Source organism: Schistocerca americana, chromosome X (assembly GCF_021461395.2).
Source record: "Schistocerca americana isolate TAMUIC-IGC-003095 chromosome X, iqSchAmer2.1, whole genome shotgun sequence".
Classification (NCBI taxonomy): Eukaryota; Metazoa; Arthropoda; class Insecta; order Orthoptera; family Acrididae; genus Schistocerca; species Schistocerca americana.
In genome coordinates, this window is record NC_060130.1 from 668453003 (window position 1) to 668477776 (window position 24774).

Sequence of the window (24774 nt, forward strand, 5' to 3'; positions counted from 1 at the left end):
ACTGTTAATATTTGCACTGTTGGTGGTACCAATTCATGTCAAGTTATATTCTCAATTTGTTTAGATGGTAAGAATTACCATTTCCATTATGGTAAGCAGTCTAAAGATGTTATAGTGCATGCATGACAATTTTAAATCTATGCAGTCACTGTTCCATCATGCAAAATTAAAGTGTAATTTTAACAGAAATATAAACAGTGAGTTTCCTTTCATCACTGGTGGTGGAGAAACTATACAGTGTTTGTTGTGCAGATCAAATCCTGCTGTGGAACGTCTGTTTTCCTTAGTGAACTCTTTGTGGTGAGTTGAAAAAAAGAAAAACAGAATGGAAGCTGAAACAGTGAGGCTTTGCTCATTGGCAAAGCACACTTTAATAGGGTATCATGTGCTGACTAAAATGACAAAATGTGAAAAGGAAGTGCACTTGATGCCAAAACATATAAAAGTGAAAAGTATGGTGACAGTGTGTCAGAATAATTGTCAAAAGTCATTTGGGATTGCCTGAGTGCATGATGCAAAGGTAAGATTCTATGTCCATTAAATTTTGTCTACCACTTACTGTCTGGAAAGGAGTATTGTGGTGGTAAGAACCACCTCCCATTGGGGTGGGAGTGGGGGTAAAAACAGAACAACATAGGCGATTAACAGAGAAGAGTAGGAAGGAGGAGATGGACAGAGGGAGAGGTGAAGAGGAGATGGACAGAGAGAGGGAGGGGGAGGAGATGGACAAAGGGAGGGGGAAGAGGAGAGGGACAGAGAGAGGTGGGAGGGAGACACTGACTGAGAGAGGGGGAGGAGAAGATGGAAGGAGAGAGGGAGGGAAGGAGATAGACAGAGAGAGGGGGAGGAGAAGAAGGGCACAAAGAAGGTGGGGGATGGGAGCTGTAAGAGGCAGATGGAAGATGAAGAGGGGTATTGGTAAGGTGGAAAAAGAAGGTGGTGTGAGGAGGGAAAGTGGAAAGGGACAGATGTGAGTAGGCAGGTGGAAGAGAGACTGGATGTCATGAAACAGGTGGAAGAGGGCAGAAAGAAATAGAAGAGTAAGGTAGATTAGGAAAGAGATTTAATTTTTTCTTATTATTTTGATGAAAACATAGCTAACAATTATCATTATGGATTTAATTGTCTTGGAATATTTTAAAGTATGAAGTGCAGTTGACCTCTTATTTGTGCTGTTCACTGTGTCAACTAGATCATGAAAATGAGCACTGCAATGAGTCAATATGTTTGTCAACATGTTTCAGGACCAAATATCATGCAACCGCACTGAATACCACAGGTAACATACTCTCTGAAATTGTACGGCTGGAAACAGCAGAGATTCAGACATATATGTGTGCAATGTAGGTGACATACATATATGAGGCTGAAGTCATTGGAAAAAAGCCGTGTGTGTAACCATCAGTTTACTAAGTCACGGTTGCAAAATACTAACACGAATTAAGGAAATGTGAGAACAAACAAGCCAATACTTATCTTATGACTTATCTTAGAAGATAAATTGAAAAAAGATAAAGCTTCATTTATAACATTTGTAGATTTAGAGAGAGCTTTTGACAATGTTGAATGGAATACACTCTTTGTAATTCCTGAGTTATCATGGTTGTAGTTGGCTCGGACAATATAGCTGTGCAGGGGTATGTGGATACTGGTAGAATGTAAATAATTTACGAGTAAAGGTAACAACTTACTGAATAATACAGGCATTGAGTCATCGACAGGAACATCTTCAGTCTTGTGTATGTGCCTGTTGACAACTCGGTGCTTCTACAGTTCAGTGAATTATAATCTTTACCCCTAAATTATTTTCATATGTATTCTGTTAGCTCTGAAGATGCATTCATCTGAAAGCTTAGCAATGTTCTCAGTCTTGATTACGTTCCTATCTGCAACTCAGTACCATAAGGATACAGAAAACTGTTACCTTTATTCCTTCCATTATTTATCATTATGAAAATAGCATTGCAGCATATATTCTCATTATTATTAAAAGCTTATCTTGTTTATTGTTTCATATAATTTTTATTGCCTTTCAAAGTGTGGGGCCTTTTGTGCTTTTTTTTTCATACTAAGTGGAACAGTTTTGTCATGGTTGGTTCTCACAAAAGTCATAATAATTCTGAGCGAAGGGGGAATGTTGTATATTCCAGGTTCTTGCTTCAACTTAGATCTTTCAAATTCCTCTATCACCCCTCACACTCAGTCTTCATCTACTTCCTCCTCCTTTTACATAATAGATGTCAAGTTTGTTTCCTTTACATAGCCATTGTATATAGTCTTTCCATATTTTTGTTTACCCTTCTTTGCTTAGTACTGGCTATGTCATCTCTCTGTCTCCATAGCTGAGTGGCCAGCAAGGCTGACTGCTATGCGGAGGACCTGGGTTCGATTCCTGGTACTGCCAGGGATTTTCTCCTAGTGGGAGAGCTGGAACAGGTCCCTCAGCCAAGTGATGCTGATCAGGGAGTAAGAAACAGGGCCACAAAGGTGTGCAAAGACAACAATGGTTGGGAGTGTGGTGTACTGACACCACATCCTTCCATACCACATCAAAAGGCACCACTGATAACCTTGTCATTGGGTGCCCTTCAACCACAGGCACTCCAAATGACACCACTGGCTGAGGATGGAGGATGAGGCAGCAGTTGGCTGGTCACAATTGTCCATCTGAGGCCAGAACAGTGCAGCTATACATGTGTCATCTATCCCCTACAGGCTGCATTTCTTCTCTAGCCATTCCTGTTTCACCATTATGTACTTTCTGTCTCTCATTTTTAAATGTTTGTTTCTATTTCTGTTTCTCTGCCTACATTATTATATTTTCTTATTTTGACAGTTAAATTCAGTATCTTTTGTGTTATCCAGGGGTTATATTGCATTCAGTCTTTTTGCCTAATTGATCTTGTGCTGCCTTCATTTCTCAAAGCTACTCATTTGTCTTCTACTGTGTTTCTTTTTCCTGTTTCAGTCAATAGTTGCCTAATGCTCCCTTTGAAAGCCTCAATGACTGCTGGTTCCTTTATCTTATCCTTGTACTATCTACTTAATTTCCTATTTTTCCAATATTTCTGTTCATAGCCAATACATTGTGATCAGAGTCCATGTCCACTCCTGGAAATGTTTTGCTGTTTAATATCTGGTTTTGAAATCTTTGTGTTGCCATTATATAATCTCTCTGAATCCTTTTGGTGCCTCCAGGTCTTCCAAAAACCTTCTCTCATGAGTTTTAAAGCATGTGTTTGTGATGGTTACATTATGCTCCGTAAAAAATTTGATCACACAGCTTCCACTTTCAAACTTTTGCACCAGTCTATGTTCTTCCACCATTTTTCCTTTTCTCTTTTTTCCTACTATCACAGTTAAATTTTCACCTCCCTGAATTATTTGAATAATTTCTTTCATCTCATCTTACACTTTTCATCTGCAGACCTAGTGCGCATTTATACTTCCACCTCTATGCTGAGTCTTGGCTTTGTGTCTATCTTGGCTGAGATAATGTGTTCATTATGCTGTTTATAGTAGTTCACTGCATTCCTACTAATTATTACACCTACTCCTACATTACACCTGCACGATTTTGTGGTGGTGATTGGGAGAAATAGTTCAGAGGTGATAGTAGCTCTGAGTGTGCCTCAAGCAAGTAGTATACGACTGTTACTTTGATATACAGAAAAACAACACAAGAGTTTCTGGATGATGCTGCTGTGTGTAGGAAAGTTGTAGCACTAAAATAAAAATGGTGTGGTGAGCATTGTTGGCTAAGAAGTCTTCAGTCCAATCAAATATAGTTCCATATTCCATAATTTCATGTTTTGTTCAAAGAACTGAATGCCTTGTGAATGTCAAAAATGCATGACATCAACCTACATGGCATTACCTAATGTCTTGCAGACTGGATGTGCACTCATAGTGGTTAGTCTAATAATCACTGGTTCTGCAAGACATTATCTATCAACTTTCCATGCAATGAACTTCGTATTTATATTCAGTTCTGATATTTCCCATTCTTTCAAGCAATGTGAAATGTGAAGTATACATATCAAGAGCTGGAACTGTTTTCAAAAATCAGAAAAAGAGCTACCTGTAACACATAGCACCTCACACAACCAGAATAAAATTTAATTCACTTTGCATGGTAGAAAACACACCCTGTGTGTATGAACAGTCCATTGAGTAAGCCGTGGTAACTGTGGTCAATATCAATTTATATTTTGAATCTGCAAGGGGCAGTCAAAAGAAAACGAGGCAGATTGGAAAAAAGTTAAGTAAACTGTTTATTATTTGAAAGGTAATCAACATAACTGTTAAAAGATTTATCCCACTGTGAGACAAGACAGCCAATGCCTTGATGGAAAAATGTTTGCAGTTGCCTATGGAAACACGATTGTGTCCAGCTGTGCACCTCTTCCCTCCAAAGCAAATCGATGGCCATGAATGTCTTTCTCCAGAGCTCCAAAAATGTAGACATCACACGGGGAGAGATCAGGACTGTATGAAGGATGTGTAAGAGCTTCCCAGCAAAACTTGGGTGGGCATTATCATGCAACAGAATGATGCCGTCTGTCAACATTCCTGGATGTTTAGATTTGATTGTGTGCTTCAATTTTTGCAAAGTGTCCACGTATCACTGTGTGTTAATTGTGGTGGCATGTTCTAAACAGTTAATGAGCAGTGGGCCCCTGCAGTCAAAGAAAAAGGTCATCACGACTTTCCCGGAGCTGGCATGCATGGCTTTGAACTCTTTTGGCGAGGGTGAATCCATGTGCTTTCGCTGTTGGCTCTGAAACTTGCTCTCAGGCTCAAAATGATGACATCGTGTTTCATCTCCTGCAACAGTAAGAGACAGGAAACAGTATTCTTCATCTTGGTATCATTCCAGGTGCTGCAGTGATGCTGACACTGTTTTCAACTTATGCTCCTCCATCAGGCTATGGGGAACTCACTACACACAGATTTTCTGGAACTTCAGATGCTCTGTCATGATGACATTAGCGGTACCATGACTGATGCCCAATATGAGTTTAATATCTTCCATCACCTGCCATCGGTCATTTCTGACAGCACCATTCACTGAAGCAACAACAGAAGGGGTAAACATATGGCGAGCCTGTCCTGGCCGACTGCTGTCTTTCAGTGACATTCGACCTTCTCGAAATCAATTATTCCATGCAAAGACCAGTGCACATGACATACTGTGTTCACCACACACAGCAGGCATTCAGGAGTGAATTTCACTTCCCGACATTCCTTCGGAATTCAAAAACAGCAAAACTCTTTTACGTTCTTTCCCAGCCCCCATAGTGAAGTTGGACACACATACGACTTACTGAACTCATGTTCAGCACATCTAACACAACATGGCCCAACAGACAATGTTTGCGCTGTTCCTCCCTGATTCCCAATACAGGGCACTTCTATGCACACACTTACCTGCGTTCCCATCATCCATGCCATACTCATTATATTGTCTGTCTTGTTTTCATTTGACTGCCCTTTTTTCATTTGACTGTCCCTTACATTAGTTTCACATGTACTGTCCACACAATATACTCTGCATGTATCCATGCATTAATTTAGGAATAGGGAATACCCTCATAGCAATCATTTTTTTCTGATGATTTTACATTTCACAATGAAATCAGCTATATTCACCATGCCTCTCTGAACTGGGAAACACTATGGCAAATAATTACAAAAAGTCATTTTAATACATATATATGTGGAAACTAAACTTCTGTGCACTATATTCCATGAAAGAAATTTGTGTGTTAACTAATAGCTTCATACGCACTACTGAGTCCGTGAAACACAACATTTGAACAAATGAACAGTCAACTAGGCTGCAGTTGGCTGTGGTACCTGGGATGTTAGTTATCCAAAAGTATATAGAGCCTTCTAAGAACCTACATGTCATTGTCCAATTTGCATCTCAAGTATTTTATCCAACTGTGATCTAGTTGGCAATTCACTTGTTGAGTAAACTTGTAATAAGGATTTTAGGCATCACCATATGTTAGTGGAGGGATACCATGTATCAGCTTAGTTATCTCCCTGTTGTTAATGCCAAATTATGGAAAGGAGTGCAGTGTATCAGATTTACTCACAAGGCCAAGTGGATGCCAATCCACACTGCCATCCAGGGAACAGTGCTTGGTACATTTTGGGCCAAACCTGGCTCCTCTGTGTGGCAGTCAGATATACTGACCACTTGGTCATCATTAAGAGATGCAGAGTGTATTTACACTCAAAACATAATGCCCTCAGTCATATGAAAACTAGATTACTGCCCCCCCCCCTCCTCTCTCTCTCTCTCTCTCTCTCTCTCTCTCTCATGTGCAGGTGCACACACACGCGTGCGACCCCCCTCCCACCCAAACACAAAGTATTTATTAAATTACTTATGCAAACTGCTCAAAATCCTTGTATTCATGAAGAAAAATTAGCCGAGGTTCATGCAGTTACTTACACATCATTACACTGTTATTATTTTGTGTGACTATGCTTTTGTTACCAACTGTTAGTCCTTACAGGCATAGTTACTTGTATATTTCATATTCATACCATGTTTCAATTATGTATGTCAGAGGTATCTTGTCGCATTTGTGGTAATGAAACAACCTTTGAACCCAAGATAAAAATTTAACACTGAGAAATGGAAGGTTTTTATTCACAACACTCAGAGAAACTGCATAAACATGTTTTTGTGAGGGTCATCTTTTTCTCTCTTTGAGGAGTGAAGGTAGTATGTGTATATACTCGTGTATAAGGCGACTAATTCTGTACAACAGAACTGGACTAAAAGAACACTATACACAAAATGTGCCTCAGGAAGAATCACAAAACATACAATTATATTTTTAGAAGCCAGCTGTTACAGTTTTAACAATACTCTATTTATTTACAAATGTCAAAATAAATAATCACTATCCACTGTAATTGCCTAGTTTAATAAATGGGAATTATTAAACTTACAAAGAGAATTTAGTTTTGGCACTGTTACATATTTTATTGGGAGGCAGTTTTATGCTAAAAAGGCAGGAAGAATACATTTACACTCACAAATCTTAATTTGATAAATGCATTGTAACACTGTCGAGCTTTTCAGTTCATGTAAACCATACATGAAATTGGAAACAATTTCTGAAACAGAGAAAATAATATGTGCCTTTGGAACTCATTTGGCATTCTGCATTATGCCGAATAACAACAGTTTTTCCATTTCTTTAAATAGTAGGTTTGTATATTAAAATATAAATGGCAGATGATTCGGGTCATATCCTAATACCTCTAACCACATCTCTCTCTCTCTCTCTCTCTCTCTCTCTCTCTCTCTCTCTCTCTCACACACACACACACACAGAACAATGCACAAATTAACAAAGAAATGCTCTTAAATGCATGGTTTGGCAATCACAGTAAAATTCTTTTTGATGATATTAGTTAAATAACAGTCTTAACATGATCTGAGCTGAAATACTGAGATCGTGGAAACTGAACTGTTTCATGTTTCTTAAATATTTACAATTTATGCAGCTAAGAAAAAATAACCACTGAACATAATGTCTTTCATAATTCAGCTACATTTCAAAGACAAACACCACTAAAATTATAAAATGAGATAAAAATAATAGTGTGTGTGTGTGTGTGTGTGTGTGTGTGTGTGTGTGTGTGTGGTCTTTGAGATTGCAGGGTGGGTGTAAGGGACAGGGATGGTCGTTGGTTCTGCAGTTAGGCACACAATTTTTGAATGCATTTACGTTATTAATTTCTTTATACACCTGCAACAGATAGAGGTATATGTATGACCCAGTGAAATGGAAAAAAAAGACAAATGTAGTCTCAAAACTCCTTTAGGCCTCTCACAAATATGCAACTTTCATTTGCACAGATAGGGCCTCATTTCACCCAACAGCAAAATTCAGTACAAAATTTTGCACAGCTGTACACAGTTATAGTGTTTTCTTCATTTCACATGTGACAAGACAGAAAAAGACACACTTGAGGATTGTATAAAACTAAGTACTATAATTTTTTCAGTCTAGTCCCATTTTGTTTGTAGAGACCAGTAAACACGTCTCCACAGAAACAAATATGAAATAAATTTTATAGGCATGTTAGTTACAAAGATATTCCATTCTATGTGAATCAGTTATTTGTTATTGCTTATACCTGAGTATATACAGGAAAAATCTTTGAACAAATTGTTGTAATAAAATAAGTAAAAAAGTATGACAGTATATTGTTAGTGTTGCATTCCCTTAAATTCTTTTACTGTACACAATTTATGGACGTGTTTTCAAACTATGTACAAAGAAAATATGTATAATATAAAGTTGACAGCAACAAAGGAATCATTATTTAGCGCCTTAAAATACTGTACATGATAAATAATAATAAAAATCAGTTAATAATATAGATAAAAAGATATCATCTGTCAATGTGCAGCAATATTTCTTGTAAAACCAAGACAAGTTTGTGGACTATTTAGAAACTGTTAAGTAAATGCACACATTTCTTCAATGGCAGTTTACGATTCAGATCACTTAGGAATTTCATAAACAAATGTGCCTACCACAAATGCTGCTGAAAGATATACTTTCTGAATACTGGTCACCTACAAGTAAATTTGTGATATTTTCTGCTTCCATCAGTCACACCACCACAAACATATTACACTGTCTGCTTGGTCAATACAGTATATCAGAGTTTTGATCGAATGGTGGCATAATGTAATCTTCAAAAATTAATTTTCAATGAAAATACTTGTGGTAGCAACAGCGCACACTAAAAAAATTGACATTCACACTGAGCCATGTCCAATCACACTTCAGTTCCTCAGTGAAACTACATTATGAAGGGCTACAGAAGAATCATCTATCCTGTTTAGAGGAGAGTCAAACCAGGAAACCCTCTGATAGATTGGCAGTTATTTGTGCTCTCATTGCTTGCACACTGTTCATTATTTTCTTTTGGTGGCCAACTAACGTAATTCCTAATGCTGTAAGTTCCTTTACAGTCACTCTAACAACTGCATCCATGGTGGTGATTCCTGCTCTTTCAAAATTTTCCAAGTAACGTGCCATCTTGATGGAATTGAGCCATTCCTCAACAGATGTAAACTGGGTCATGTCTGGAGCATCAGGAGCAAGAGGATTTGCTGTCCTGCATCAAGAGAACAAACAAAATCAATAATATGCCTACAATTATCTTTTTAGTATATTATATTGCTGTGCACACAAAAATATGATTTCTGCATCTTTATGTGGGTAGGTGGTCAATGCTGTCACTGAATGTGTTACAAGGAGAGAAGGGTTAGAAGTAAAAGAATCTGTCACTACAGGAAATGATACCCCTGGAAGGCTGAAGCCAAGAATCAAAGTGAACTGATACAGCACTCAGGCAACAATCACCAATCAAACAACTGACGGGGAGCTAGGTTTTCTGTAAAACAGTGCAACAAATGTAAAATACCCATAACAACAATAATGAGGATGAAGGCAACTACGATGAGTGACTTGGGCAATGAGTAGGAGTAAGGTTTTTGTAGTCTGAGATCTAGATCTTCGTTGACCTGATGAAAATATATGCCAAAGGGAAATTTCTTGTCTTCATTGTCCAGAATCATGGCATTGGTTACCTGAAATGTTAAGCACAAAGAGTACACAGGCTCCCCATATTGTTTTGTCACACAATTATAGGAACTGCATCCATTCTCAAGGCCATCAACACATAAAGATACCTAAAGTTTCTTGCTTGTTGCATTGAAAATTCATCACAATGCTCTCCTGCTGCTGATTTGAGTGTTCTAAAAGCAAGATGTACAAATTTTGTGGATTAATAATGAAAGTGTACTCAGTAAACATGGGAGGATCTTGTTTCAAGTTCATACTTAAAAGTTACTGCCATGCAGAACTAAAAAAATAATGTGTTTCCAGCCCAGGTTAGTATGGGAAACAGGAAAGGAATGCTCTTGTAAGATTCTTGTGGTGAATTTTAAATTTGTGAGAATCTACAGGAGCCTTGATATAGTTACTGGAATAGTTGAGATATGCCAAAGGTTGAGTAAGTACAAATACACAAACAGCACATCGTTACTTTCATATCTTGCAACTGATCCATTAACTTGTTGGCAAACACAAATTTTATGGCATCTTTATGCTCTTAACAAACAAGTAATTCACCACAAGGAACACTGATGCATTCCCTTACGACTCAGTACTACTCTGGTTTGGAACATTAAAATGGATATAAATTTATGACAGATGCCAGGAAAAAAAAGAGCTGTCTATACAGTTAATTGACAGTACCCTCTTACGTGACATTACACAAAAGGCCTCCATTACATCAAAGGCTTCTGTGTGCTTACTTTGAGTCATTGAGAGCCAACTTCAATTACCAAACTCAAAAAACACACACACACACACACACACACACACACACTCTCTCTCTCCCTCCCCTCAACCCCTGCTCTCCAAACCATACAAACCTATTGGTCAGTCTACTGTGACCCACCACCCAATGTGAATCTCTACTGCTTCTTCATATACTTCCCTTCTAGCCCATGTAATTCAAACTTATACTGGACCCATTTCTCATGTCACACCCCCTGACCCTTACTCTAAACTGGCACATTCCTAAACTTTCAATATATGTGTCTCCATTGTCCCTGCACCACTCCACCTTGTTCACAACTGACCTCAAATACAACACCTGCAACTCTTTGTTTACTCTGTATTTTCTTGTCTCTCATAACACCTACAACCCTTCTCTCTCAGACTTTTTTTTTCACATCTTCTCTCAAACTCTCAAGTTGGGTTTGTTGGTCTTAAAAATCTACTGTAAATTTAACTTATACTGGAACCATTTCCTGTTTCACACCCCATGATCCTTCCTCTAAAGGGGTCATCATACACAAAGGAAGAAAACACTTTCCAATTAAATATCTGAAACTACCTCTCAGGGTTTCCCAACTAACAATTTCCATTCTATACTATGAGCACTGCTATTGTTGTCATTAGATTTGTTATACTTTTAGTTTTCTTTCCCAGACCATGTCTTTTTACTTTTGGTCTGTCTGCTCATCACCATACTAGTATTAATCTTAATTCTTCAATTTTTCATAATTACAATCATTAAGAAGGCCCGACAGTTACTCCCTCTAATTAAGTGTTGCTGCACTTAACTTGATTTTATGTTATGAATAGTTCCTTTTTATATTTGATGTTTAGTTATAGGCTTGGCCTTTTCCTCTCTTATTCTGCTTCATTTCTGCTTCCAGATTAAGATACTTGATCCCCACAAGGTCAAGACAATTCATTTTTTGGGATGTGCTTGTCTGCTTTGCCACAGTTGTCATTATTGTTAGTGAATACAATCTCCTTCTCTTTTTTTAAAGGAAAATGAAGGGTTTATCTTCTGTCCATGATGTGGCCATTAGAGATGAAATGTAAGCTTGAATGGAAAAAAGGTAGGGAAGGAAATGGTCCATGTCCTTTTTTGTAAAGGCCCATCCAGACATTTGCCTTGAGCAATTCTGGGAATCCACAGAGAACTGTAAGTTGGATGGCACAATGAGGATTTGAACCATGCTCCTCCATAATGCAAGTCCAATGCTTCTTTTCTTTTGTTTTATGCAGCTACTGCTATCTCTCTTTTTATTCAGTGATGTTTCAACTCCCTTTTTTCTTTATTTTTAAGTGCATTAATGTTTAGACCTAATTTACTGATGCGAGTGATCCAGTGACAACAAAACACACTGATGAACTATTCGTCAATCAGTTCTCCTCCAGATACTAATGTGTTGAACACCATAACAAAACTTTGGAACTGGATCAGTATTCTAATTTAAATTATAGTGGAAAACAATGTAAGAATACTTTTTGCACACTTCTATGGTAAAATGTTCCATTACATCTATCCTGCAAGCTCAGCTCATGAACTAGACACCAAAGTGACAAAAGTCATGGGATACCTTCTAACATCACACTGGACCTCCTCCTGCCCACTGTAGTGCAGCAACTTGACATGACATGGACTCAACTAATCATTGGAAGTTCACGGTAGAAATATTGAAATGTGCTGTCTCTATAAGTGTCCATAACTGCGGAAGTGTTGCTAGTGCAGGAGTTTGTGTATGAACTGACCTCTTGATTACATCCCATAAACGTTCGATGGGATTCGTGTCAAGCGATCTGGTTGGCCAAATCATTCACTCAAATTGTCCAAGAATGTTCTTCAAACCAATAAGGAGCAACTGTGGCCCAATGACGCAGAGCACTGTCATATAAAAAATTCCATTGTTATTTGGGAACAACAACGGCTGCAAATTGTCTCCAAGAAATCAAACGTAACTACTTCCAGTCAATGATCGATTCACATGGACCACTGAAAACAGTCCATTCCATGTAAACAAAGCCCATACCATTATGGAACCACCACCAGCTTGCACAGAACCTTGTTGACAACTTGGGTCCACGGCTTCGTGGAGTCTGCGCCACACTCGAACCCTACCATCAGCTCTTACCAACTGAAATCAGGACTCATCTGAAAAAGCCATGGTTTTCCAGTGAACTAGGGTTCAACTGATATCGTCACAAGCCCAGGAGAGGCATTGCAGGCGATGACATGCTGTTAGTAAAGACACGTGACCTGCTGCTGCAGCCCACTGATGCAAAATTTCATCACACTGTCCTAATAGATACACTCGTCGTACATCCCACGCTGATTTCTGTGGTTATCGCACACAGTGTTGTGTGTCTGTTAACACTGACAACTCTATGCTGCTCTCTGTCGTTAAGTGAAAGCTGTCGGCCACTGCGTTGTCCACTGTTAGAGGTAATGTCACGTTCAGAGTCTGTTAATTCCCATCATGCACCCATAATCACATCAGAAACCTTTTCATATGAATCAGCTAAGTACAAATGAGAGCTCCGCCAATGCACTGACTTTTTATATCTTGTGCATGCAACACTACCACCATCTGTATGTGTGCATATCACTATCCCATGACTTTTGCCAACTCAGGATATAAAACACCTGTGAGAAGAAGAAGAAGAAAATTATGCACTTTTGAGTTTGCATAGATGTTGAAAAGATGGAAGAAAAATGCTATGTCACTTGCTTCAAAATAAGACATTTATGAACATGGCTACAACTGAATTAAAAAAAAAAAAAAGTTTTGATACTTCATCTAAACTAGGATTTTGTGGGATTCAGACTTTTCTCTGATGTCTAATCCACATTTCTACAAATTCAAACTTTGGAGGCATGAGATTATACAAGGTATCTCACATTGATGTCTGCACTACTCCCAGAGTATTTCATGGGTACACCAACATGTATGTGCTCCTGATGTGTTTACAATTTTTCAATATTATACGAGGGGAAAAATGTAATTACATTTTTCCATATCCCTCCACAAATAATTATGCCAGTTGTCCGGCTTGCCCTGCAACTTGCGAAGTAAAATTGTGTGTGAAAACAGCCTTTGCTTAAGCTGCCACTGTCTAGACAATTTTGACTGGTCTTTCTGTTTCTTGCAATGTTTTTGCAACAAGGGTTGCAAACACAGATTGTAATAGAATTTCTTACATTACAAATTTCTGAATAAATAAAATTAACTTTGAGGTTATGACAGCCTAGTCACTTGCCACTGAATTTCTTTTCTAGACCAACAGTTGCCAGTAGACAGTAGACTGGGATTTGTGTCATGTGAACACACCACAATTCTAGTGATTTACTGCATGCACAGACATTTGCACAGACATCTGTGCAGACAGACTGTTGCATGTGGATGGGCCTTTAGTGGAAACAGTTGATAACTTTAGGTACCGAGGATGAAAAATTACTAGTAATATGACATGTAATCAAGAAACAATAACAAAAATAGTTACTGCAAAAGAAATGTTTTACAGATGGATTATATTCTGTGGTACATTAAGTAAAAAATTACAGAAAAGATTAGTGTGTTTTGTACGGTGTGTTGCTCTGTATGGTATGAAAATTTGGACACTGTGGTGGAGAGATGAAAAAATTTTAGAGGCATTTGAGATGAGGATCTGGAGAAGCATGGAACATGTGAAATGGACAGATAAAATAAGGAATGTGATTGTGTTACAAAGGGTGAAAGAGAAGAGGCAAAAACTGGAAACAATTATGAGGAAAAGAAATTGACTAGGTGACTGGATGAGCAGAGACTGCATAATGAAAGAAGCAATAGAAGGAATGGTAACTGGAAAGAGGCCCAGAAGTAGAAGGAGATACTAGTTAATTAACAACATCAACATAAATGCATCATATGCAGCTATAAAAAGGACATCGGAAAATCTGGAGACTGCTGAACTGCCAAATGGGCAGAACACTCATCATCATCATCACCTTCATATTAAATCTGCATAAAATAAAATATCTCAGACATATTAAGAACCGCCAATCCTATTACTTTTGATACAAAAACACTAACAAAAGCCAGTCAGTCACTGTTTTCTCTCATTCCACTATGTGTGTAGCACACTGAGGTGTACTGCTTACACTGAACAGTTTACATTACGGTCTTATGTTTGGTGTAATGAAGTGGTTAGAGCAATTGCTGGCACTCTTACATGAAAATAGGTAAGAATTTACATCACACAAGAATTTGGAGAGCTTCTGTGGAGATGATGGGTGGGTAGTTTTGGCTGAAATGGGGGGGGGGTTTCTAAAGTGTGATTTTAAAGGAGAGGTACTGCATGGTGCCACTGTGACTGTCAATTCCCTCTGTTCATGCCAGAATGCTTTAAAATGTTCTACATAATGGCAAAATTTGTTAAATATACATTTAAACAGTGTTTGCATCTATATGTGATTTTGTAATTACAAGGAAGCTTGGAAACTACTTTAAAAAAAATTAAAAAAAACCTTTGTTTCAGACATAACACTGCAAAGGGCTCAAACTCAAAGTTTAAAACATTTTACATATGTATGTTTGAAGTCTAAGGCTACAAAGACAGACACTAATGAACACAAATCATTATAAGGCAATTATTACCATATCCAAAACACATTCTATACTAGCAAAAATCAACATTCTACACAAGAAGTTAATATATGTTGATAAAATAAGGTCTGATGCTATTTTAACCATACAACTCAGACATCACTAGGGTATGTGAGAAACAGTAAATGATCTGTGCAAGTCTGCCAAGGCATATCAGCTCACTGATTCCCACATAACATGTATATAGTTCATTTTTGTAAATTAATGACATAACTTTTTATGATTTTTACTTTCCGTGAGACCATAATAATCCTATCTCTTCAATTTCATAAACCACCATCACCTCTACCACAGAGTCATCTAGACAGCTAAGCAACAGGATTTATCCAAGTGGCATGATTATAAACCTCCAAATGGTATGCAGTGACTATTCCTTTTGGTACAAGGAGACTAATTGGCTTATGAATTGCAATTTTTGAGAACATATTGAATATAAACAATAAATGACATATCCACCATGTAATTTCAGCAAATCCTATTTGGTTTTGTTCCAGAAAATTATTTGGGAAGGATACAGCTTTGCCAGCTGCATTGGGTGCTAAATGTGTCCAAGTTTTTGTTATTTTTGGATTTTTGCTTTGAACATAGAGGTCTCACTAACAGTTCTACAATCAAAGGTTACTTTTGTTCAACACAGAACATTAACATCACATTTCTGTAGTAATATGTGTACAATGGAAACTTTTTTGATTCATTCTGCTCACTATCAACAATGATTACACTCAATTTCTGCCTTAGGAGGCAGTGCAATCTGAAAGTCAGCTTATAATGTGACTGTATAAAGATCAAGCAATAACAGTTTCATACTTAAAATAAAACAAAATCTTGTCACTGCAAGGAACGGTGGGAAATCTGTTAACGTAGTAATAATATTACTATCAATAATAATAATAATAATAATAATAATAATAATAATAATAAACCCCGTGGAGGCCCGGGAAAAGAATAGGCCTCCGGTATGTTCTGCCAGTCGTAAAAGACGACGAAAAGAACAAACCACTAATAGGGCTAACCCCCCTTTTAGTGTGATTACTTGGTTCAGGACAGAACTAAAGAAGCCTCGGACAAGCGCCGTCATGGGCGGGAACGACGCTTGAACCCTATGCCCGCCCACAATGGTAACGACACTGCTAGCCAACTGGAAAATGATTTAAATCCAAATAGAGGTGTTTTGCGGGATATGCTTCCTGCAACTACCCTAGAAGGAAAACAAAGACAGAGGATGAGATGGTCAGATGAAGTTAATCGACACCTCATGCTCTGTTATTACCAAGCAACAAACCTAGGAACCAACACAACTGGATACAGATCACAAGTATACACAACATTTATTATCAGATACCCAGAATTAAAATTTTTGAACAGAACAACGACTAGCTGATCAGATCCGTGTAATATTAAAAAATAACAGGATACCCCAGTCAGAATTAGAAAACATCAAACAACAAGTACAACAAATACTGGAACAAAATAATGTGCAATCAGACGAAGAAGAAAATACAGTAATGGACCCAAACATCCCAGAGCAAACAAACAAAGAACAACATGCATCAATTAAACAATCAGAGGAAAACGAAATCTTAAGACAGCCACCAGAACAAGCACAAATAGAACTCGAAGTAACACACATGTTAGATATAGAAGAAAAATTTCAGCTGACATATATAGAATACAAAGACACAAATACAGACATTAGACCATTCATGCATAGACCACCAAATATCCCACAAGTCGAAACAACAATAAAAACTATCAACACAATCATACACAACAAAATAAATGAAAACACAACTATGGAAGAGTTACAACTACTGGTTTATATAGGAGCACTCACTACACTTAATATACACACTAGGCAGAGATCAGAACCAACCAACACACAGAAGAAACTCACAAAACCAGCATGGCAACACAGGCTACAGATCAGAATAGAAAAACTGAGAAAAGACATCGGACAGCTAACACAATTTATAAGAAATGAAATGTCAGAAAAAAAACGAAAAAGGTTAGGTAAAATCTCACAACAAGAAGCGATAGAGCAATTAGATGAAAAGAAGCAGAAATTACAAGCATTGGCCAAACGACTTAGAAGATACAAAAAAAGTGAAAATAGAAGGAAACAAAACCAAACATTCAACACAAACCAAAAGAAATTTTACCAGACAATAGATAACACACACATTAAAATAGACAATCCACCAAACATAACAGACATGGAACACTTCTGTAGCAACATATGGTCAAACCCGGTACAACATAACAGGCATGCACGGTGGATACAAGCAGAAACAGATACATACAAGATGATACCACAAATGCTTGAAGTGATAATTTTGCAACATGAAGTCACCCAAGCAATTAATTCTACTCACAATTGGAAAGTCCCTGGAAAAGATAAAATAGCAAATTTCTGGCTAAAGAAGTTCACCTCAACACATTCACATCTAACTAAATTATTTAACAGTTACATTGCAGACCCATACTCATTCCCTGATACACTTACACATGGAATAACTTATCTGAAACCTAAAGATGAAGCAGACACCACAAACCCAGCTAAATATCGCCCCATAACATGCCTACCAACAATATACAAAATATTAACTTCAGTCATTACACAGAAAGTAATGACACATACAACACAGAACAAAATTATAAATGAAGAACAAAAAGGCTGTTGCAGAGGAGCACGAGGATGTAAAGAGCAACTGATAATAGATGTAGAGGTGACATATCAAGCTAAAACTAAACAAAGATCGCTACACTACGCTTACATTGATTACCAAAAAGCTTTTGATAGCGTACCCCACTCATGGTTACTACAAATATTGGAAATATACAAAGTAGATCCTAAATTGATACAGTTCCGAAACATAGTAATGAAAAACTGGAAAACCACACTTAATATCCAAACAAATTCAAATAATATCACATCACAGCCAATACAGATTAAGCGTGGAATATACCAAGGAGACTCATTAAGTCCTTTCTGGTTCTGCCTTGCTCTGAACCCACTAACCAACATTCTAAATAATACAAATTATGGATACAATATTACTGGAACATACCCACACAAAATCACACATTTGCTATACATGGATGATCTAAAACTACTGGCAGCAACAAATCAACAACTCAACCAATTACTAAAGATAACAGAAGTATTCAGCAATGATATAAATATGGCTTTTGGAACAGAAAATGTAAGAAAAATAGCATAATCAAGGGAAAACACACTAAACAGTAAGATTACATATTGGATAACCACAGCAACTGCATAGAAGCGATGGAAAAAACAGATGCCTATAAATATCTAGGATACAGACAAAAAATAGGAATAGATAATACAAATATTAAAGAAGGACTAAAAGAAAAATATAGACAAAGACTAACAAAAATACTGAAAACAGAATTGACAGCAAGAAACAAGACAAAAGCTATAAACACTTACGCTATACCAATATTGACCTACTCATTAGGAGTAGTGAAATGGAGTAACACAGACCTAGAAGCACTCAATACACTTACACGATCACAATGCCACAAATATAGAATATGTCACATACATTCAGCAACTGAAAGATTCACATTAAGCAGAAAGGAAGGAGCAAGGGGATTTATCGACATAAAAAAACTACATTATGGACAGGTAGACAATTTAAGAAAATTCTTTCTAGAACGAGCAGAAACTAGCAAAATACACAAGGCAATCACTCATATAAATACATCGGCTACACCACTGCAATTTCATAACCACTTCTACAACCCTTTAGATCACATAACATCAACAGATACGAAGAAAGTCAATTGGAAAAAGAAAACACTACATGGCAAGCACCCGTATCATCTAACACAGTCACACATCGATCAAGATGCATCCAACACATGGCTAAGAAAAGGCAATATACACAGTGAGACAGAAGGATTCATGATTGCCATACAGGATCAAACAATAAACACCAGATATTACAGCAAGCATATTATTAAAGATCCCAATACCACAACAGATAAATGCAGACTTTGCAAACAACAAATAGAAACAGTAGATCACATCACAAGCGGGTGTACAATACTAGCAAATACAGAATACCCCAGAAGACATGACAATGTAGCAAAAATAATACATCAACAGCTTGCCTTACAACATAAACTTATAAAACAACACGTTCCCACATACAAGTATGCACCACAAAATGTACTGGAGAATGATGAATACAAATTATACTGGAACAGAACCATTATAACAGATACAACAACACCACAAAACAAACCTGACATCATACTCACCAATAAAAAGAAGAAATTAACACAACTAATCGAAATATCCATACCCAATACAACAAATATACAAAAGAAAACAGGAGAAAAAATTGAAAAATACATCCAACTGGCTGAGGAAGTCAAGGACGTGTGGCATCAGGATAAAGTTGACATTATACCAATTATACTATCAACTACAGGAGTCATACCACACAATATCCACCAGTACATCAATGCAATACAGCTACATCCAAACTTATATATACAACTACAGAAATCCGTAATTATTGATACATGTTCAATTACCCGAAAGTTCCTAAATGCAATATAACATATACAGTACAGTTAAAAGGAAGTCATGCTTGATCAAGGTCCGCGTCACTTTCCATTTTTGACCAGACATGACGTCTGAGAAAAGAAAGAAATAATAATAATACTAGCAGTACCAATTGTAAAAAGAAGTAAATGGTGTAGCCACTGTTTTGTTTGACTTTTACAAATGATTTCGCTAACTTTTCTAACAAAATACATGAAATGATCAACCCTCTTGAGGACCTCTATCAAACTGCAGCCACAACTGGGCTCAAATCTAACGATTAAACACCTAATATCTGGACCAACAATTAATAGCTTAATCTGAGAGGATAATTCAAGTACATAAATTCAAATATTCTGGAGAAATATGTCAACCTTCATAATTAAGTCAATAAACTAATAAGGAGAGAACATTCAAGCTTAAAAGAGCCCACAGAATCTCTTTGAACAGATGCAGCAATAAATCAATACACAAAATGTGAAATCTAGACACTGCCACACTCTAAGGCAGAAGCATTATATGAATTGGAAACTTAGATTACTGGAATCAGATTGCTAAATGAAGACACGGCCAAAAAGGGAGACAACTCTTAATGAACATTTTCATCCATTTGCACAATGACAACATTAATGGCAAGAAATTTGACAAATTATACTGATACAGAAATAAAATCTTTGACACATTCAGGAAGAGGTGTTCAAACTTTCGTGTTCAAATTAACAGAATGAACAGTTTTCGACTGACCAACAGAACTTGCAACATCCCTCTCTCAATGGCAGTAAAGAACAACTGGCTACTTGAAAGTGAAGGTGTCTACAAGGAAATGAGCATGACAAAGGATGTTTTAAAGGGCAGAACTTAATTTAGAATTTTAACTGACAATAATCAATTTATGAAAAAATGGTCAGTTACAGGGTGGCGCATGAAATGTGTTACCATTTTGTTTTTGAATATAAGCCTTATTGTCAATACAATCTGAAAGGAACATATACTACAATGAAGAGCCGTCCATGGAGATTTGTTCTAACTCAGCACATGCTCAATATGTCCACCATTTCGTTTCCTAACTTCCTTCAAATGAACACTGAAGTTAGTAATTACCCTATGGCACATGTCTTCCGTAATTTCACTGCAAACTTGAAGAATAAGTCTTCTGAGCTCCATTTAATCACGTGGACGTTTCGGGAAAATTTTTTCCTTTAGGTACCCCCAAAGAAATAAGTCACATGGATTGCGGTCTGGGTCTGGACTAATGGGGGGGAGGGGGGGGGGGGCAATTTTGTCCATCATTGAAGCAACCTGGAAACCTGAGTGAAATGATCTGCATGTCGAAATACTCGTGTAAAAACTCCAACACAGTGTTTGCAGTATGTGGCCTTGCTCCATCTTGCATGACCCACTGCGTATTGAAGGGCAAGGCAGTAGCAAGAAGCTGTGGAATGAAGCTATTGCAAAGCTTGCTCAAATAATGCTTGCTGTTCACAGTTTCTTCAAAGAAAAAGGGGCCAATAAGTCCGTGACTGGAAATTGCTGCCCACGCTGTAATCCTCGGAGCATAATGTTATCGTTCATGAAGCACTTGTGGGTTTTCAGTGGCCCAGAAGTGTACATTTTGTTTGTTAACCACACCGCCTAAATGAAAATGCGCCTCATCTGAAAACCAAACGTTGTTGAGAGTTTCCTCCCTATCCTCCCCCCACTTAGCAAACAGTAGTCTCTGCTGCTTGTGTTCTTCAGTGAGCTTCTGTGCACAGTTCATCTTGTATGGGTACAGATGGAGGTCGCTTCGCTTCCAATACTGTTCCTTCCTGTATAAATTTATCGTACAACCTGTGGATGGTCTTCTTGCAAGGGACCCATCGTGTGTTAAACTGTTGTCGAAAACGCCTCCGAGTCACAACAAGGCTTTTCATTTCATGAAAAAGTAACACAACTGCTGATCATTGCTGTGTCGTCAGTCTTCCATTGTCAGCCATTGCTGCTTACTAGTCTCCTAGCGGCAATATCTTGAATTACACGTCATTTCGTAACTCATTTTTTTTCCAAGCTCTGCTGGTACTGCTGTAGAGATCCCAGCGGGATATCTAATGTGCGTCGTAAATTGTGAAAGAAACAACTGGTAACACATTTCGTGCGCCACCCTGTATATCTAATAAAACTTGCAGAGAAGAACACACCAGAAACGCAGCAAAAAGATGAAAATATTCCAAGAAGAAGGAAGTAATAAGCTGCTTAATGCTATTTGCATTTCTCAGTTAAACAATGCAATACTAATACTAATAATGTATTTTCAATTAATAATGGAAAAGGCATATGGCTTACCGCGCTTCAGAACAAGAGAAATTAATCTGCTAATTTAGTTATACACACTGGACAAACATGAGTAATGTGTTTTTGTACCTCCTTCAGTCTACTGTGCAACTGTGATTCATTACAGGGTGCTGTAATGGACCTGACAATAGAGGCCTGGTCACTGTCCTTCTGTGGTAGGCAGGCAGTCACTAACCAAATAGAGGCACCCCCCCCCCCCCCCCTCTCTCTCCCCAGGACAACAGGAGGCCTCTACCAGATGTGAGCCACCAATGTGAAATGAATGAAACACAATCTGTTAAGGTAGGGAATGGTGGCTGTAAGTGCCTTTTAGAGTTTGCATTGGCTTGTAGCACTTTTTGAGTGGGTGGGTGTGCGGGAACAGTAGCAAAGGAGGAGGAGGGAGCGACAAACGGACAGAACACAAGATATCTATTCTTAATTGGCAATATGGAGCTTGTCCAGTGAAGGAATTCCTGCCACAATAAGATCGGCATGTGATCATCCGGCTGTGTCCATTGTATACATCACAGAACATTTAACATGGCTGGAAGAAGAATATAAGCTAGAGAATCATGTATGTGGTCACACTCAGGGAAAAAGTTCTGGAGCATGTGAGGAAATATCATCCTGGTGGACACTTTTGATTGTACCAAGAATGAAGACATTTGTTGTCCAGATGAAAAGGGGAGACCTCCTGCTGAGGGGCAAGAGATGATACTTGGTTGATGAGCACCTTTTGCCATGCCAATGTGGTCACACCCAGGGAAAAAGTTCTGGAGCATGTGAGGAAATATCATCCTGGTGGACACTTTTGATTGTACCAGGAATGAAGACATTTGTTGTCCAGATGAAAAGGGGAGACCTCCTGCTGAGGGGCAAGAGATGATACTTGGTTGATGAGCACCTTTTGCCATGCCACCAATGTGGGACACCTGGCTCTGGCCACCGTGAGACATGCCTCACCCGACTACATGCTGCTACCGAGGTGCCACTAGCCGTCTGCAGTGCACCTTGCTCTGTGCTGGTAAAACGCACTACACCTCGAAGTATGTCTGCCAGTTCTGTTTGTCTGATAGCCACCATGATTTAAACACCCAAGTAATGGCCCTGAGAACAGTGTAACTGATAATGGGCAAATTATCATTTCCTTTTCCCTGAGTAAAAGTAACTGGTAAATTGTATTTGAATAACCACGATCCAAAGGCATTTCTGTTTCTTAAAATAAATTCTTATAACTAATCTCCTTACATTCTTGTTGCTGGCCTTCCTAATCCTTTGATACAATTTGCAATTGCCGAACTCAAGTCTGACATAAGCTACAGCAATTTGTTTTTACTAATATGCATGTGCCACACTCGAGTGACATTCAAGATATAGTGATTCCCTTGATTTAATACACAAATGCCACACTCATGTGCCATTTTATAACATATATTGTATCAATTTCAACCACTGCAGTGTTTTTTGAATTGCTTCCAGATGAATTCTGTACAATTTTCTGGAATGAAAGATTAAATTTACACCAAATTCTCCGCTCTAAAGCGAACTACATATTATATACGCGGAATGAATATTTCATTCTGTAGCTGAGTGAGTACTTTTATAGAACATCCTAGTAGATTAAAGCTACGTGCCAAACAAAAGCTCAAAAAGGAAGAGTCAGCATTCAAATATTAATCTGGCACACAGCTTTAATCTGTATGCAAGTAACTACATGTGCACAAATTATTTACTTTTGGTGACTATCTTTGCCATGGAAGGCGAAAAGCACTCATATCATTATCAAACTATGCATGATCAGAGATATTAGTCAAAATAATAGCCTCATTGTCTTGAAATGTAGCACTTTTTGAGTGTGTGTGTGTGTGTGTGTGTGTGTGTGTGTGTGTGAGAGATGGAGGAAATTTCACTGTAGCGTGAACTTGGTTACCTAAAATATCAACACAAACCTGGTTCTTTTAGGGACAACTGTATAAAGCTGTTGATTCTAGAACAACACAGAAAATGACCTCAGATCAAACTGAACTCAAACATATGTGTCGTATAAACACTGGACCTAAACTATACAACAAACTTCCAAAAGAGTCCAAAGACAAAAGTGAAATACATGCCTTTAGGAATACTCTAAAAAATTATCTGTCACGGATGTGTTTTTATACCGTAAAGGGATAGCTAAATTGGTGTATAAATTTTGCTGACAATTATACTTATGATTAATTACTACAATTAAGAGGCATTTTGAAATTAGTCTAAAAGAAATATTATGTACAAACATGTAACACAGAAAGGCAAATAAAGTATGCATCTATTTATGTGTTGAAATTGTGTACGTTTACATATCTATGTATCTGTACTGTACATATTCTTGTGTTGACGACACCCACACAATTTATATTGTCTACTGATGGATAAATTAATTAATAATAACACCACGAAGAAGATCATCTTTGACTGGCAAAATTTCGCAATCATGTCAAGTTCAACTGCAATCGTTAGTTCACAACTTACTGACATTACAAAATAATGGTTTTGTTTTGAGCAAATATGAGTTTAAAAGAAGTAAATAATTATTATTAACCCAAAACAGACAAGTAATCACGTAAATTTGCCATCCTCACGCTGCTGAAGCTCACAATATTTCTTTAGGTGTGTAAGATTAGGTTAAGAAATTATTGACTATGTAAGTGATGAGTGCAGATAATAACTGTTCTTATGACAATTCTTGAAGACTACTTGTAATTAATGTGATCAGTTTAAGGTATTTTATACATACTTTAGTGGCACTGTAAGAAAGGGAAATTTGAAATATTTGTAGTAAAGTTAAGCAAGTGGAGTTTGCCAGCAGCCAAAA

At 37.6% G+C, this 24774-nt stretch overlaps 1 protein-coding gene across 4 annotated transcripts in view; it reads right to left on the reverse strand.

Moving 5' to 3' along the window:
* Positions 1 to 6646: 6646 nt before the first annotated feature.
* Positions 6647 to 24774, reverse strand: part of LOC124554825 (ephrin type-B receptor 1-B) — a 345617-nt gene continuing 327489 nt past the window's right edge. For 3 of the 4 annotated variants that reach the window (XM_047128489.1, XM_047128488.1, XM_047128487.1), the window contains one exon: positions 6647 to 9162. In XM_047128489.1, the coding sequence (XP_046984445.1) occupies positions 8895 to 9162 (268 nt within the window). In that variant the 3' untranslated portion in view covers positions 6647 to 8894. The remainder of the gene's footprint in view (positions 9163 to 24774) is intronic. The other variant, XM_047128490.1, reaches the window with a different exon arrangement.